At 42.3% G+C, this 16,927-nt stretch overlaps 1 protein-coding gene across 1 annotated transcript in view; it reads right to left on the reverse strand.

Moving 5' to 3' along the window:
• GUCA1B (guanylate cyclase activator 1B) overlaps positions 1 to 11,640 on the reverse strand; it is a 36,580-nt gene extending 24,940 nt beyond the window's left edge. The window contains exon 1 of the mRNA XM_075335633.1: positions 11,224 to 11,640. Coding sequence (XP_075191748.1) covers positions 11,224 to 11,424 — 201 coding nt within the window. The 5' untranslated portion in view covers positions 11,425 to 11,640. The remainder of the gene's footprint in view (positions 1 to 11,223) is intronic.
• Between the last annotated feature and the right edge of the window lie 5,287 nt (positions 11,641 to 16,927).

Genomic DNA, 16,927 nt, shown 5'->3' on the forward strand with positions numbered 1-16,927 from the left:
AATCAAGTCTTTTTTAAAAAAGTCGCTACAGTGTCTGCCATTACTACCTCTTGTGGTAGGGCATTCCATAGTCTAACTAGTCTAACTGTAAAAAACCCTTTAATATTTAGCTGCCAAAATCACTTTTCTTCCAGGTATCATAGCAGATATCAAGTTCTCTTTAACATTCTGTGATATGGATGCTTTCACCAAGAACTGAACATATAAAGGTGAGAATGAAGGCAACTGAACAAGAGAATGGTAATAAATTAGTGAGAAAATTAACAAAAAGCCCCAACAAAACAGTTAAAGGGATATTCCCATCTCCAAGATCCAATCCCAATATGTAGCAGGCGTAATAATAAAAATATTAGCAAATACCTCAGATACGAAATGTAGTATAGTTCTCCTGATATAGACATATCTTACTTCATGTGCAGGGCATTGCAGCATAGGTATCCATGGTTACATCCAGGAGCAACTAACTATCACTATATGAGTGGCCATAACCGTAAGTACTCAAGCTGCAATACCCTGCACATGAGGTAAGATACATGGCTATATCAGGAGAACTATACTACATTTCTAATTGGAGGTATTTGCTAATATAATTACACCTACTACATATTGGGATAGGATCTTGGAGATGGGAATAACAATTTAACTCCAAAGCCAAATATACATCAGATATCCAACAGGACCTCATCATATATTGCATGGGCAATAATCGCATTCATGTCATGCTAAATGTTGTTAACTGAAACATAAAAAATGACCCACCGCCAATAATTTTAGCCTGTTTTTTAAACCAACTTTTTTTTTTGAACGTGTACTAAAAATGTGGGTGTCTGAATGATTATCTTGTCTACCAGGGGTCCTCAGTCTGTGCCTTGTGGGCCTGTGATGTGTGGCCAGCTGTTTGCCAGTTTAGTGCATTAGCTTCTGGTCTAACACATGGGTATGAAGAGCAGATCTCCAGATGGTGACTTTTGTGAAGAACCCTGCATTGAAGAGCAGATCTGGATGAGCATATTCTTTCCTTAAGGGTTTAAAAATAAATTAAGTAGGGTAAGCTGAACATAGGATGATAATACTTGTTTGAGGAGGTGCATGAAACTGAATGTGACAGTGTGGTGGGAGTGCTTCATGCGAGAATACTGAATGTGGATAAGGTTGGAATCCCAGGATGTTGGTATACTGCAATGGTGGGATTTATATTGTATTTATATTATACTGGTAATGGGTACCCATGGAGCTCTGGATGTGGGTCATGACCCGCTCTCAGAGCTGGATGTAACTCCCAAAGGTTAGAAAGGTTGAGGACCAATCATCTATACAGACCATCAAAGAGTTAAAGGGAAGCTACGTTTACATTTTGTTGTAATTATTTCTTGTTAGGAACTCCTTCAGGTGACATATGTAGTGCAATAGAAAATTTCAAACAGCTGGCATTGCCAAAACACTTGTGACTTGTCTGCAACCTGCTCTTACCCGACTAGTTTAGAATAGCAATTGCGTTCGACCTCCGTTGAGGCCAAAGAGGCAAAATCATGTGCAGCTTGGGACCAAAATTTCAACACTTGAACTTTTTTGGGGCAATAGTCACACCAAGGACTCCCTAGGTAACTACTTGGTCACAACACGACCCTACTGACAATCATTCGATCACAACCTTCATGTTGTTTGACAAGTGTCGCTGTGCCTTAGCTTCATCCTCCAGTCTGTTTTTCAATCACAAACGAGAGATCTAGAAATGGTACCAATGCATGTACTTATGATTAAAAAGCTTGGTTCTGGCAATCGCACAGGCAGCAAAATAATCACAGCTAGAAAAACAGCAATAAAGCAATAAAATGCAGACAGGTTAGGTATTAAACGATGCCATGATTTATGGTGCTGTATGAGAGGACATAGGTGTGCAAGCTCCTGGATTTGTACATGTGGGGTTTGCATATGTTGTGAACACGTTCTAGCAAAGCTCAAGGTTACTGTATAGTATAAAGTCTACCTTGTCTGTTCTTAAAAATATTTCCAAATAGAATATATAAAGTGTGAACATGTGCCAGCCGCTATGACTACACAAAACACAAGAATACAGCAGCGCTCTGTAAGCGCTAAGATATATGCACACACAGAATATATGAAATTTAAACTGCATGAATGCTACATGGAATATTCTTAGAAAAAATGAAGGTTCTAACCACAAAAATTGGCCAATCCTTGTGAGGCCATCAACCGCAGCAAGGTGACCTTTCTTTGATGGGACCCTATCTTTGTGTCATGACGGCTTGTTTTTTGTGGGACAAGTTGTACTTTTTAGATCCACCACTCATTCTGCCACATACTAAATGTACTGGAAAACGGGAAACAAAACAACTCCAAGTGTCGTGAAATTGCAAAAAAGGGTAATTCCACAATGTTTTGGGGGGGATTTTTATTTACCACTATATGGTAAAATTGACCTGGCAATATGATTGCCCAGGTCAGTACAAGTACGTAGATACCAAACATGTTAATGTAAGTGGTAAAAACAATTCAGAAATTTGTCAAAAGAAAAAAGAATTTTGCTTTTGTTGCCATTTTCCGAGATCCATAACATTCTCATTTTTTGGGATCTGGGCCTGAGTGATAGCTTATTTTTTGCACCCTGTGCTGTAGTTTTTAATTATACCATATTGGAGTACATACAAATGTTTTGATCACCTTTTATTGCATTTTATTGCATTGTTGTGGTGAATAAAAAAAAAAATCGTAATTCTGCCGGTTTTATTTTTTTTTCTTTATGCCGTTAACCGATTCGATTGTTTTATTTTATATTTTGATAGACTGGACATTTCAGATTGCAGCAATACCAAATATGCAGATTTATTTATTTTTTTTTTTAAATGTCATTGTTTTATTTTTAATGGGGAAAAGGAGGATGATTTAAACTTTTATTCTTTTTATTTTTTAAAACTTATTTTTACTTTTTACATTATTAAATAGTCTGTTTAGGGGACTTGAAGCTGCGATCATCCAATCACCTGTGCTATACTGAATACTGTTTTGCTGTGTTTTGCGGCGTTTTTGCTCACTGCTTTTTTATGCGTTTTTTTTATCAGTGAACAATGCCATTAAAGATTGTTGAAAAAAAAAAGGTCTGATGTCATTTCCTTCTTCAATATGTTCTTCATTCTCCACTAGTGTATGCAGGAGAGCAGACAGCAGCTGCAGAACTACAAGGCTCAGCATGCTCCATCCAGGACTGTATGCTGGAGGGAGAGGCAGGGGGAGCAGAACTACAAGAATCAGCATACTCTATCCACTAGTGTATGCAGGAGAGCAGACAGCAGCTGAAGAACTACAAGGCTCAGCATCCTCCATCCAGTCCTGTATGCAGGAGTTTTTTCCCCCCCCAAAAAATGACGTGGGCTTCGCCATATTTTTGTATGCTAGCCAGGTACAGCAGGCAGGTACGGATTGCCCCCAACCCCCAACTGCCTATTTGTACCCGGCTGGGAACTAAACATATAGGGAAGCCCTTTTTTTTTTAAATTATTTCATGAATTTCATGAAATAATTTAAAAAAAAAAACTACATGGGCATCGCCCAATTTTTGAGTCCAGCCAGGTACAACTAGGCAGCTGGGGATTGGAATCCGCAGTGCAGGGTGCCCAAGCTTTCTGGACACCCCCGCTGCGTATTGCAGTCCGCAGCCACCCCAGAAAATGGCGCTTTCATAGAAGCGCCCTCCTCTGGCACTGTATCCAACTCTTCCAGCTGCCCTGATGCCGGGTGGCTCGCTGGGTAATAATTAGGGCTAGCTGTATATTATCAGCGGGCCCTAAGCCTGAAATTGATGGGGTCACGCCAATATTAGACATGGCCACCATGAATTTCTAGTAAAGATAAATAAAAACACAACACACAGAAAAATATTTTTATTAGCAATAAAACACAACACAATTAGCGACTCCTTCTTTATTGAACTAAAGAACCCCCTTCCCTTCGCAGCAATCCTGGATCAAGGGTCCCGCGCCATCCAATGTGGATCCAATATCATCTGATCGGTTTGCTGGAAGGCAAAGTGATCAGATGATGTGTCAGGTTCAAGGACGTGAATCACATCACACATCAGCTGATTGTATAAAAGCCGTTTATACAATCAGCTGATGCATCAGTGCCAAAAAAAAAAATACTCACTTCTGTGCAGACTCCCGTCTGATCGCTGTAGGAGCCGCTGGTAATCAGCTGATGAAGTCACCTGATCGCATCAGCTGATAGTTTAAGCTGGCCGAGCAGTAAAAAGCCGGCCTCACCGCTGGACTTATATGATCAGCTGATGCCATCAGGTGACCGCATCAGCTGATCAGCGACAGGTCTTGCAGCTATCAGACGCGTCTGCACACAGCCGGAGCAGAGGTGGCTGTACCGGGAAGAGGAGCTGGGAGCGGATATGTACCTGGAGTCTGCAGACAGGTGAGTATATTTTTTTTTTCTTCTACTGTTCACGTTTGATTTCACAGCTGCTTCCACCTCCCGTCCTGTCATGGTGCCACACGGGAGCGGACATGGCGCCGGACGGGAGGTGGAAGCAGCGCTGGCGGTATCAGGAGTATTCACGCTTCTGTGTTTACCAACAGAAGGAATCCTTTTCCTGTACACGTCACTGTACTACCCACCCCTTGCGTTTATAGCTGCATTTTTAGTCATAGAAACACACTAAAACGCAGCTATATTTGCAATTTGCGTTTTTCATTGCATTTTTGAACATCTCATTGAACTCAATGGGTGGAAAACGCAGTGAAAAACACAAAAATAATTGACATGCTGTATTTTTGTGGGCACCACAAAAACGCAGCTAAAAAAAAACGCTGTGTGCAGACAGCAAAAATGAAAACTCATAGACTTTGCTGGTGAAGCAAAGTCATGCAGTTTTCTGAACAAAAACGCACCCAAAAAATGCGCAAAAATGCCGCGAAAAATGCACTGTGCGCACATAGCCTAACTCATTGAGCAAAACAGAGATCCACCCGTGGCTGTTAATAAGTTAGGCTATGTGCGCACAATATGTTTTTCGCTGCCTTTTTTTGCGTGTTTTTCGGGTGCGTTTTTGTTCAGAAAACTACATGACTTTGCTTCACCAGCAAAGTCTGACTATGAGTTTTCATTTTTGGGCTGTCTGCACACAGCGTGTTTTTTAGCTGCGTTTTTGTAGTGCCCACAAAAATTTTATGCTGAGCCTTGTAGTTCTGCTCCCCCTGTGTCTCCCTCCAGCATACAGTCCTGGATGGAGCATGCTGAGCCTTGTAGTTCTGCAGCTGCTGTCTGCTCTCCTGCATACACTAGTAGATGGAGTATGCTGAGCCTTGTAGTTCTGCTCCCCCTGCCTCTCCCTCCAGCACAAAGTCCTGGATGGAGCATGCTGAGCCTTGTAGTTCTGCAGCTGTCTGCTCTCCTGCATACACTAGTGGACAATGAAGAACATATTGAAGAAGGAAATGACATCAGACCTTTTTTTTTTTCTTCAACAATCTTTAATGGCATTGTTCATGATGAAAAAAATATGCATAAAAACGCAGTGAGCAAAAACGCAGTGTGCGCACATAGCCTTAGAGGCACTTGATTGCTGATTAAATCAGCTGTCAAGTGCTGGGAAAGGTACAAGCTCAATGTGTCAGCTTGCATCAAAGGCAGAGACACGGCCAATGACGTACATGTCAGTCATTGGTTGCAAAGGGGTTAATTGATCCATTACTTAACGGGAATCTGTCAACAGATTTTTGCTACCTCATCTAAGAGCAGCATAATGTAAAGACAGAGACCTTGATTCCAGTGATGTTTCACTTAGTTGACTAGGTGCTGCAGTTGTGACACTATTAGAGTTCTTAGATATGACATGAAGCAGAGCTGAGAAAGTTAACCCCACCCACACCAGGCTACTTATGTAGATAGTCTATTAACAGTGATCTGCTTATAACAAGAGGAAGAGAGGTAGACTAGCAGGTACTGCTGGTATTGCTGATTTAATCCAAGCATAAATAAGCTCCAAGTACTAAAACAATCACTGCAAGTAAACAACAGCAGACCTGATAAGAGATACATCACTGAAATCTGTGCTTAAAGGGAACTTGTCGCCATGTTTTTCCCTTATAAGCTGCAGCCACCATCAGTGAGTCCTTATATACAGCATTCCTCCATCTTGTGTGATCGCCATATTAATAATAATAATCTTCATTTCTATAGCGCCAACATATTCCGCAGCGCTTTACAATTCAGAGGTTCATATACAAGCAATAGTTATAGAAAATACAATAATTAAAGCAACAAAAACAAACCTCCTCTTTCCCAGCCCCGTGTGAATGTCGCATCTTGCGTCATCCACAGGGTGGCCTTTGTTGCGCTCTTCCGCATGTGTGCTTTGATCTGTCCAGCTGAGGCAGATCAAAGTATTGTAATTTGTAATTGTGTGGGCGGTCTGTGACCTTTTCTCGCACCTGCGCATTACAGTACTTTGCTCTGCCTTCAGCAGGGCAGATCAAAGTGCGCAGGAGCAGGAGCTTAATGGAGGCCTCTGTGGAGATGATGTAGGACACGTCATCCATACAGGGCCTGGAAGGAGGACAGTGACTGCATAAAATGGAGGAGGTGTCTGACAGAGATCTGACAGAGAACAACAACACCCATTGGACTAAACCGCCCACTAAGTGAGTATAAAAAGGTCTTTTTTTTTACATTTTACAGAGTGGCCTGGGGCTTTTATATACAGTACTCTGGAATGATGTATATAAGAGCTCACTGATGGCCACAGCTCATAATGGAAAAACCTGGTGACAGGTTCCCTTTAAACAGTTACAGTACATTATGCTGTCCTCAGATTACATACAGATTACATTCCTTTTAAAGCTCAGACAATTTACCTGTATCTGAGAAGAAAATACAGATGAGAAAAAAATGGATATAACACCAAAGCAACTAGAATTATACCTGAGAAAAGAATTGGGCAGTTTCTTTTGAATAGTAAAACTTACACAAATGTGTAAATGCATCCTACTTCTGTGTAATCAATCCCTCATTATTTTTAAGCTCTCCTCCAAGGCTATGTTCAGACTTTGCAGTTTCCTTAAATGATGGCAAACCTGCATTGAAGCAGAAATGGAAAAAAGCTGTATTCAACTCACACTCCAATGGCATGAAAAGTAAAGAAGGAGATCCATAGGAATGTCACTTGAACAAGCCCTGAGACATAGACCATCTCTGGTATTTGGCAGGGAGTATACAAAGCAAACCAGACTGGCTTCCAGGTTAAAAAATGAATAGGAAAATCCATTAGGATGGAGATTTCAGCACTTGAGGAAGAAAAAAATTAAAACATAACAGTTACTTATAAAAACATAGTGAAGAGATTAAAAAAACTAGGATCTATAAGTTTACGCGTTTCGGGTTAGGAACAATCCTTAATCAACAGTCGTCCCTAACCCGAAATGCATAAGTTTATGTTTTCTTTAACTTCTTTTGCATGTCTTCATCATATTTTGAATGCATAAAAAAAATATTATGTTTTCATTTTTTTCCTTCCTCTGGTGCTGGAGTCTCAGACTTAACGGATTTTCCTATCCATTGTTGCAGTAATGCTGCCCATGACACGTTAAAACAGCTTTAAACGGCAGAGAATCTAACCATTCCTCCTGATAATGTGTGTCCTTACAAGAAACAGCGTTCTAATAGAAAATATATCTTGGTCATATCCTTGTTATAAGGTAACGGCAATCAGAGTTTGAAAATAATGAATGATGAAAATCCACCAATTCATCAATTGTGTTATTTTTTTATTTATTTTACGGTCTTGTCTTTCTATTTTTGCTGGTAGAATTTGTACTAAATTCAATAAAATGGCGCATAATGTTTGATACATTTTAGACATATTGTTTCTTTCTTTTTAATAATAAACATTGCATAATCCTTTTAAGAAGTTTTATAATGATGTTTAAAATGGTCTTAAAAAATTAGATAAATTGTGTTTTCCAGGCGGATACTAGAGTACTATTGGGTAAAAAAAAATTTGAAGAGTGAAAAATTATGCATTTGCTACAAGCATCCAAATAATTTGAAAAAAAAATGTCAATATTGTCAAGCAAACCTAAAAGTGACCAACACCCAAAAAAAAATTGCACAATAGCTATGATTAATTTGGCGCAAAAAAAAAACCCAAATCCAAACTGTTAATTGAAATAAAGGTGCAAAACGAATGATGATGTATTCAGGACCAAAGAGTATTAGAGAGATTAATACCTTTAACTTGAATGAATGAAAAAAAAAATATATATATATATATATATATTATATATATATATACACATAAAACATTTTCATGTAAAAAAAGATATAAAAAGATAAAATGAATATATTTTGCAGTGAAATTGATTTGAGCTGATGATCCACAATTGCAATGAAACATGGCCATCCAGCAGGTGGTCTTCTCAAAAAAGAGGGTATATACATTGTGTATTTTGTATAGAGGGATAGAAAAAATATTTCTAAATTAGGAGTGTGCTTCAAAATATGTTTCGCTCATTGCTGGCCATGAACCCTGAGAGATTTGGGACACCTCCACACACATTAGATTTAAATATTTCATATGATGTCCCACTCTCTTCAGATGGCAGAAGTTGGGGTAAAGAAGGGTCAAGGTGCTGGATTTTAACATACGCATTCCTTTTGTTCTCACTAGAAATAAGCCACTGACAGAACTGTCTGACAGTGGCTTACACCGTTCTTCCCATTAAAAGCGCATATGCACTCAACCGTGCTGACCATCTATGCATATATGGGTGGTAGAGAAGACAAGCCACTTGTTAAAGAAGCATGAGGCTGTCAGTTATCTCAGGTGGAGATCACCATTTGCGTGGACATAAACGGTGTTTGTCTCTTAAGCCCTGCATACACATAAGATGGCTGTCTGCCGAACCATTGTTTGGCTGGCAGCCATTTTGGCTGGCTCTCCCATTCACAGAAGCACTTATCAGACAGGGCACTACTATGTTCTCCATGAGAGAAACACCACTAGATATGACTGACCTAAGTTTATCTCCAGGGGAACAAAAGAATTGTAAGTCTGAACATGCCTTCATGATCCTTATCTCCCCCAACAATCAATTGTCTAGTGCTTCCATACATAGACTGTTGGCCAAAGAGTTAGGGTACCTTCACACTTAGCGATGCAGCAGCGATCCGACCAGCGATCTGACCTGGTCAGGATCGCTGCTGCATCGCTACATGGTCGCTGGTGAGCTGTCAAACAGGCAGATCTCACCAGCGACCAGTGAACAGCCCCCAGCCAGCAGCGACGTGCAAGCGACGCTGCGCTTGCACGGAGCTGCCGTCTGGAAGCTGCGGAGACTGGTAACTAAGGTAAACATCGGGTATGGTTACCCGATGTTTACATTAGTTACCAGCGCACAGCTGTGTGTGCAGGGAGCAGGGAGCCGCGCACACTGAGCGCTGGCTCCTTGCTCTCCTACCATAGCTACAGTACACATCGGGTTAATTAACCCGATGTGTAATGCAGCTACATGTTCAGAGAGCAGGGAGCCGCGCACACTGCTTAGCGCTGGCTCCTTGCTCTCCTAGCTGCTGTACACATCGGGTTAATTAACCCGATGTGTACAGCAGCTACATGTGCAGAGAGCCGGAGCCGGCAGCACAGGCAGCGTGAGAGCTGCAGAGGCTCGTAACTAAGGTAAATATCGGGTAACCACCTTGGTTACCCGATGTTTATCTTGGATACAGCTTACCTCAGCTGTCAGACGCCAGCTCCTGCTCCCTGCTCGCTTCATTTGTCGCTCTCTCGCTGTCACACACAGCGATCTGTGTGTCACAGCGGGAGAGCGGCTTTGAAGAAAATGAACCAGGGCTGTGTGTAACGAGCAGCGATCTCGCAGCAGGGGCCAGATCGCTGCTCATTGTCACACACAGCGAGATCGCTAATGAGGTCACTGCTGCGTCACAAAAAGCGTGACTCAGCAGCGATCTCGGCAGCGAGCTCGCTGTGTGTGAAGCACCCCTTAAAGTCCCGTCACACACACAACGAGATCGCTAATGATCTTGCCAGTGATCTCGTTATGTGTGACCCCTACCAGCGATCAGGCCCTTGCTGTGAGATCGCCAGTCGTTGCTAAAGGGTACGGACCATTTCTTCAAAGGTGATGTCCTGCTGGGCAGGACACATCACTGTGTTTGACACCTAACAATGACCTATACAGGTCCCTCATCGTTATACAGGTTGCTCATCATTACTACATCGTTGGTAAAGTCTGACTGTGTGACATCTCACCAGTGACCTCCCAGTCACTTATCAGCAATCCTTATCAGGTCGTATCATTTTCGGGATCGCTGGTAAGTCGTTAAATGTGACGGGGGCTTTAGATATTGCCGGACATTAGTACAATAAGTATGGGGAACTTTAGTTTGTCTAAAGATGTTCAAGATGTAGCATGCCCCTACTTAATTTTCCCCTGAATAGTATGTTTTGTTAAAGATTAAAGCTAATATACCACATGTGCTCCATCAAGACCCATGTGTAACCTGACTAATTAACCTGTTGTTGTCTACACCAATGTTAAGAATGGAACTCTAAAATCCATTTGTGTTGGGTTTTAGCAGTTCTTTAAAAAAAATAAATAAAATAAAATAAAAATCTTTCATTTGAGAGAAATATGATGTGACACATTTGCTCAGATCAGACATCTCAGCTTTAAGGGATTAGAACCCACAGTAGGTTTCCAGTAATAATCTCAATGTCCTGATTGTGTTTAATCGCTTATCTGGCTTTAGAACCAATTTTATTCCACGTTATATATATATATTATATATATATATATATATATATATATATATATATATATATATATACACTGTATATAGCTATGAAGTTTCTTGAGTTAAGATGAATGTATTATACATCTGTATGCTCTCCGAGGTCAAATTGGATAGCACACGTACACATGGACCATTGGTATCCAACAGAGTTGCTCGGATCACTTTTAGCATACATTAGTCTCTTCCTTTTGGATGAAATGCTCCTATACAAATCTAAAAAAAAACATTGGATCCCATACAGATATTTCAATTATTAACATAGGAAATTGTATTTGATCACTTACATTTTCACCTGTTGATTTATAAATACAGATGGATGCAAAAATAAGGACACACGGATGACAATATTGATGAAAATCAGACGAAACTGGCCTTAAGAGCACTTACCCCATTTTTATCAAAGGCTCTGAACATGTGTTCCACATAGTCTGCTGCTTCTTGATTGTCTGCCACTCCAAAGAAACGCTTAAATTCATGCATGAAAAGAGTCCCACTAGGACATTCTACAACAAACTTCTTATACCATTCCTGGAGCTCGGCCACATCTATTTCCACCCGGTCAGACTCCTCACTGAGGTGCTGCCCCATCTTCAGAAACTCGATACTTACTCTTCTCTGTCTCTCTATCCTTCTTCACTGAGTGACCCTATGACCTTATCTATGTCTTCAAAAATGAGCCAATTTTAATATGCAGCCACCCATACAGCGTTGTTGCCCAGCCTCCACAAACCACATTCCGAGTGTGGAAAAGAGAATAAAGGTCCAATTGTTCTTTGACTCAATTTCCAAAAAAAAAATGCTTAGATGAACATCAGCTTTTTAACTCTGTATGTCAAAATCTTTCTGTAAATTAAGATGAAAAAAGAATAATTGCAATGTCCTGAAGATACCCAATTTCTTTAGAGTTGTTTTTTCTTACGTCGGGCTGGATTTTGTAGCGTTACATCCAATCCACGCATATTTAATATGTCCACCTGGCAGTATGTTTCTTGATACATCCCTTGTCATTAAGCTATAATAATAAAGATCCAGGGAAAAACTCAATCGTCTTACTGTTAGAAATCAGAAATTGTTGTTAGCACGCTGTGCGCCTTTCAGTAGTTATGTTCCTATTCCCAGATAATGCTCTGATCTGCACAAGGAGACAATGGAGGGGGCTGACTCCATTAGACTAAATACAACATGTGTTGTCAGATAGGGGATAAGAAGATCTAAGATCATTAGAAGATTCTCATAAGGACTTAGATGTTCTCATGTCTTGTTTTTGTTAAAGGTACAGCACAGCCTTGATGTAGCTACACTGCTCTACATGTATATAAATATGAACAGTACTTAAGATTGAAGAATTTTTTTAGGCAATATAATGTATGCCATACACAAGATAGGTAGATATGAGATATGACATCCACAGCTGTAAAATGATAAATAGTTAAAGCATAACCATCGTTTTCATTTTTATTTCATAAATCAATAGTACACATGAAATTAAGTAACTTTGTAATATATCTTATCAGACAAATGTGCTTCTTTCATTACCAGAATTGATCATCATTATTGAAATTTTCAACCTGAGGCTGTGGCTCAAAGTGATAGAGATTGATGGTTAAAGAGGTTGTCGGTTCAAGTCACAGGGAACTCACAAAAACAAGAAACAAATTATAAATTTTCTCAATTCTAAGGTAAAATCTGTATTGAGTGAAGACTTTCTCATTACTGACAGGAGATGGCAGATGTTACTGATGAGATTCTTTGTTGGTAGAATAGGGAGGAGGGGCGAAACTCTGCCCCTAGCCCCTCCTTCTTCTGCATATAGCTCCTCCCTCTGCATTTTGCCACTCCCTTAGCTTCTAGCTCCTCCCCTCCTGTCTACATAGACTCTCATCAACAACATCTGCCATCTCCCATCTCAGTAATGGGAAAGTCTTCACTGAATACAGATTTTACCTCAGAATTGAGACTTTTGATCATGAGTGATCAATTCTGGCAGAGAATGGGTACACAGTGAAGAACTCATTAGAAAGCGCACATCACTTAAAGGGAACAAATGCACCCAGAACCACGAGCAGTTCTGAGTGCATATCTAGAATCCCTGCCTAACTGCCCCAGCATTTACTAGCATACATAAAAAAAAAAAAAAAAAGTATTAAAAAGTATTTCTAAAGATCATTTATGAGATGCTAATGAGGCCAGCGACTAGACGCAGTGGCGTTAATTCCCTGGCTAGTCATCCCACTTAGCTCACTGCCTATGATCAGAAGTCACCTGCACTTCCGATCATGGGCATATAAGCCAGGTGTACGTATCCCGGCTTCAGAGAGGAGTACTGCACATGACTGGAAGTGCAGGCGACATCGGTCATGCCGGATACGCATACACACAGTGTCAAAGGAGCTAAATGATAATGGATACAAAGCCGCGCTCATGCTCAACTTTGACACTTGGCATTGTAAAGCATGTTAGCATGCCCACAGGGGCGTGATAACAAGCTAAGTGGGCCCACTAGCCAACGCCTCTGAGACTAGTCCTTGTGCTCATTATCTCATAAACGATCTTTAGAAATGCTTTTTCTAAAGATCTCTTTATGTATGCTACTACATGAATAAGGCAAGGATTCTCAATATGTACACAGAACTGCTTGTGGTTCTGGGTGGACTTGGGACCTGATAGATGCTGCACCAGAAATGCTACTCCAGTTTGTGATCCTGCCTCACTCCAGCTTCTCCACAGTTCCACGCATTTAAAAAGAGTTACCGTATTTTTCACTTTATAAGACGCACTTTTCCTCCCAAAAATTTGGGAGGAAAATGGGGGGTGCATCTTATATAGCGGTACCTGGGGGGGGTCCTATCTGAGGCGATCGGGCGGCCGGGTGCCTGTGGCTGCATGCAAGTGGCCGGGTACCTGTGCTTGCGTGCGGTGGCAGCCGGGTACCCGTGGCTGTGTGCGGGCGGCAGCCGGGTGCTGTGTGGGGTCGGCAGCCGGGTACCTGTGCTTGCGTGCAGTGGCAGCCAGGTACCCATGGCTGTGTGCAGGCGGCAGCCGGGTGCTGTGTGCGGGCGGCAGTCGGGTGCCCATGTGGGCGGCAGCCGGCTGCCGCATTCACACAGGCACCCAGGTGCCGCCTGCACACAGCACCCGGCTGCCGCCCGCACACAGCCACGGGTACCCGGCTGCCACCGCACGCAAGCACAGGTACCCGGCCGCTTGCACGCAGGGTGGGCGGGCAGCCTGCTGGCTGCCACTCTGTGCGTGCGGGGTGGGCGGCTGTGCAGCAAGTTACCAGTTGTCCGCGGTCCCACTTTCAAATGATGGCGCCGGTGGAGCTCTTGGATGAGAGCTCCATCTGCGCACGCGCTGCTCCGGGAGTCAGCGCGTGCGCAGATGGAGCCCTTGGATGAGAGCTCCATCTGCGCATGCGTCTCTCGGGGCGCCATTACTTGAAACGGGACCACGGACACACTGGGAAAACACCGCATCTGTTTGCTCCACCACTGAGCAGTCGCCGCCGCTGCCACCACTGAGCAGTCACCGCCGCTGCCACCACTGAACCGGGACCGTGGACACTCACTGCACCGGCCTGCTGCACGGCTCACCCACCGTCGCTGCTGCCGCCACCACGGACGCCACCGCGCCTGCAACCACGGATGCCACGGCACCTGCAACCACAGACTCCGCTGCCGCTGACCCGCCGTGCCTCCTGTGACCCTGCTTCACCACCACTGCTGCCCCCCTCCGGTAAGAGAACACCGGAGTATAAGACGGACTCCATTTTTCTTTTTTTTTACCTTTTTTTATGTCTAAATTTGGGGTGCGTCTTATAATCCGATGCGTCTTATAAAGCGAAAAATACGGTAATTCAAAGTGGCGTAAAATGTGTGACTTTTGAAAGCTCTTACAACACTTTTGATGAATCAGCCACAATATATTTAATGTATTTTTTTTTCTTTTCTTCTGCTTTTATCAAGCAAAGACATATGCTACAGATACAAACCATTTTGAAAGCTATGAGTTCATGCCTGGGGGTTCTGCAAACCTTGTTTCCTATGAGGAATGGGACAAAAGTAGAATTTATTCACCACTGTTTTAAAATAGAATGTATAGTAAGAACGGAAGGAAGTTCTGTCATGTTTCTTACTAAGGGACCAACCATCATATAAATATATGTGTGTGGGTGTTGATGTGGATTTTCTGCTAGGAGATGCAGGTCTGTGAACTCAGTGACCTCACCTGAAGTGAGTTAACTGAATTTAATGATGTCACCTGAGGTCAGTTTACCTTTGGTCAAAGCTGGAGTACCATGGGAGCTTCCAGCTATGACAACAAATGAACTGAGTGACGGTCACTGCTTACCGCTGCAGCTCAGTCTCTGCCTGTCATGTTCCGTGCCCGTGTGCTGTGCTTTCAGTATGTATGTAGCAAAGCTGGAATAATCATGGATCCTTGTGTGGATTTCGTCAAGACTTGGTGTTTTGGGGGTTAATACAGGGGAGAAAGAGGGTTTATTTTGTATTTTATTTCAAATCAAGGATTTTTTCTGTGTTTTGTATTTTATTTCTTTTCACTTACAGCTCAGTAATTTTGGTAGGGTCTCATAGATGCCTCCCATTACTAATCTAGGGCTTAGTGGCAGCTGTGAGCTGTCATTAACCCCTTGTTACCCCCAATTGCCACTGGACCAGGGAAATTGAGATGAGCTGGGCAAAGTTCCAGAATTGTAGCATCTAATGGATGCAACAATCCTGGGTAGCTGCATTTGGCAAATATAAATCATTTTGGTAATCCTAATTGACCTAGAATGGTAAAAGCTTATTCTGATTTCATGTCAGATAGTGTGAAAAACATGCATAAGTGTCATTTTAGACAGTGTATGTAAAATTATGGTTTTAATTGTATATATATACATATATATGTATATACACATACACAAACACACAAGTGCATCCCAATAAATTAGAATATCATCAGAAAGTTAATTTATTTCAGTAATTCAATATAAAAAGGGAAACACATATATAGAGTCATTACAAACAGAATGATCAATTTCAAGTGTTAATTTCCATTAATGTTGATGATTATGGCCTACAGCCAATTAAAACCCAAAAGTCATTATCTCAGAAAAGTAGAATAATTACCACAAAACATCTGCAAAGGCTTCCTAAGCGTTAAAAATGGTCGCTTAGTCTGGTTCAGCAAGCTACACAATCATGGGGAATACTGCTGATGTGACGGCCCTGCGGTAATAAGGTGTCACAAAAATAAGGTAACAATTAAGGTAAACAGCTCGGTTCCTACATGACAATGCCAGTCATTGGACACAAACACTAGCACACCAGGACTTTTCCACTCGCTGTACCCGGCTGGGAGCCTCACATAGCCAGATGACAGGGCTGGGCACTGTTAGATAACAGGCAGAAAACTTTGAGTAAGAGACCAGACCTGGGGGAGGAGAGAGTGACCTGGGAAGTGTTAGTGGGGAGTCTGAGGAAGGAAGTGAATGAGGAAGGTTGTGAGCTGAGGAGAGGAGTTGTAAGAAAGGTGTCAAGACAGACCAGAGACTCTTGAGACACCTAGAAAGAAGGAAAGACACTGCAAAGACCTGAGTAGTAAGAACAGCCACTAAGAGGAGGAAAGTAGCTGAAGAGTGAGAGAGCAAGCTCCAAGGACAGAGGGATCCTGTGGGGTGGACATCCAGGGCTCACAGTACTTTGAACGAACGGGTTGCAGATCCCAGAACAGACCAGGACTTCAAGCCATCTGTTAACTCTGCCAGGCGGGTGGGTTTTCAGGACTCATCTGCCACCACTAACGTCTGAGGCATCAGCAGCAAAGGGACGACTGGGACATATTCCCTTAAATAGTCCAAGCTGCCTGCGGCAGGACCCAGACCCAAGGAGGACCTTCAAGTGCTCCATGCCAGGGAAGACCCACATACACAGGACTGCACAGGTGGAGAGTGGCACCAGGTTGGTAGGCAAAGACATCAGGACTCAGGCACACCTGAAATCCAGTACGTCTCCAGGACGTAAATCCAGTGAGTAAAAACCATCAAACTGCTCTCCCTGTCTGGATTGCATTTTTGCGCTGCGTCTCC

The sequence above is a fragment of the Anomaloglossus baeobatrachus genome, chromosome 2 (genome assembly GCF_048569485.1).
Source record: "Anomaloglossus baeobatrachus isolate aAnoBae1 chromosome 2, aAnoBae1.hap1, whole genome shotgun sequence".
Taxonomy (NCBI): Eukaryota; Metazoa; Chordata; class Amphibia; order Anura; family Aromobatidae; genus Anomaloglossus; species Anomaloglossus baeobatrachus.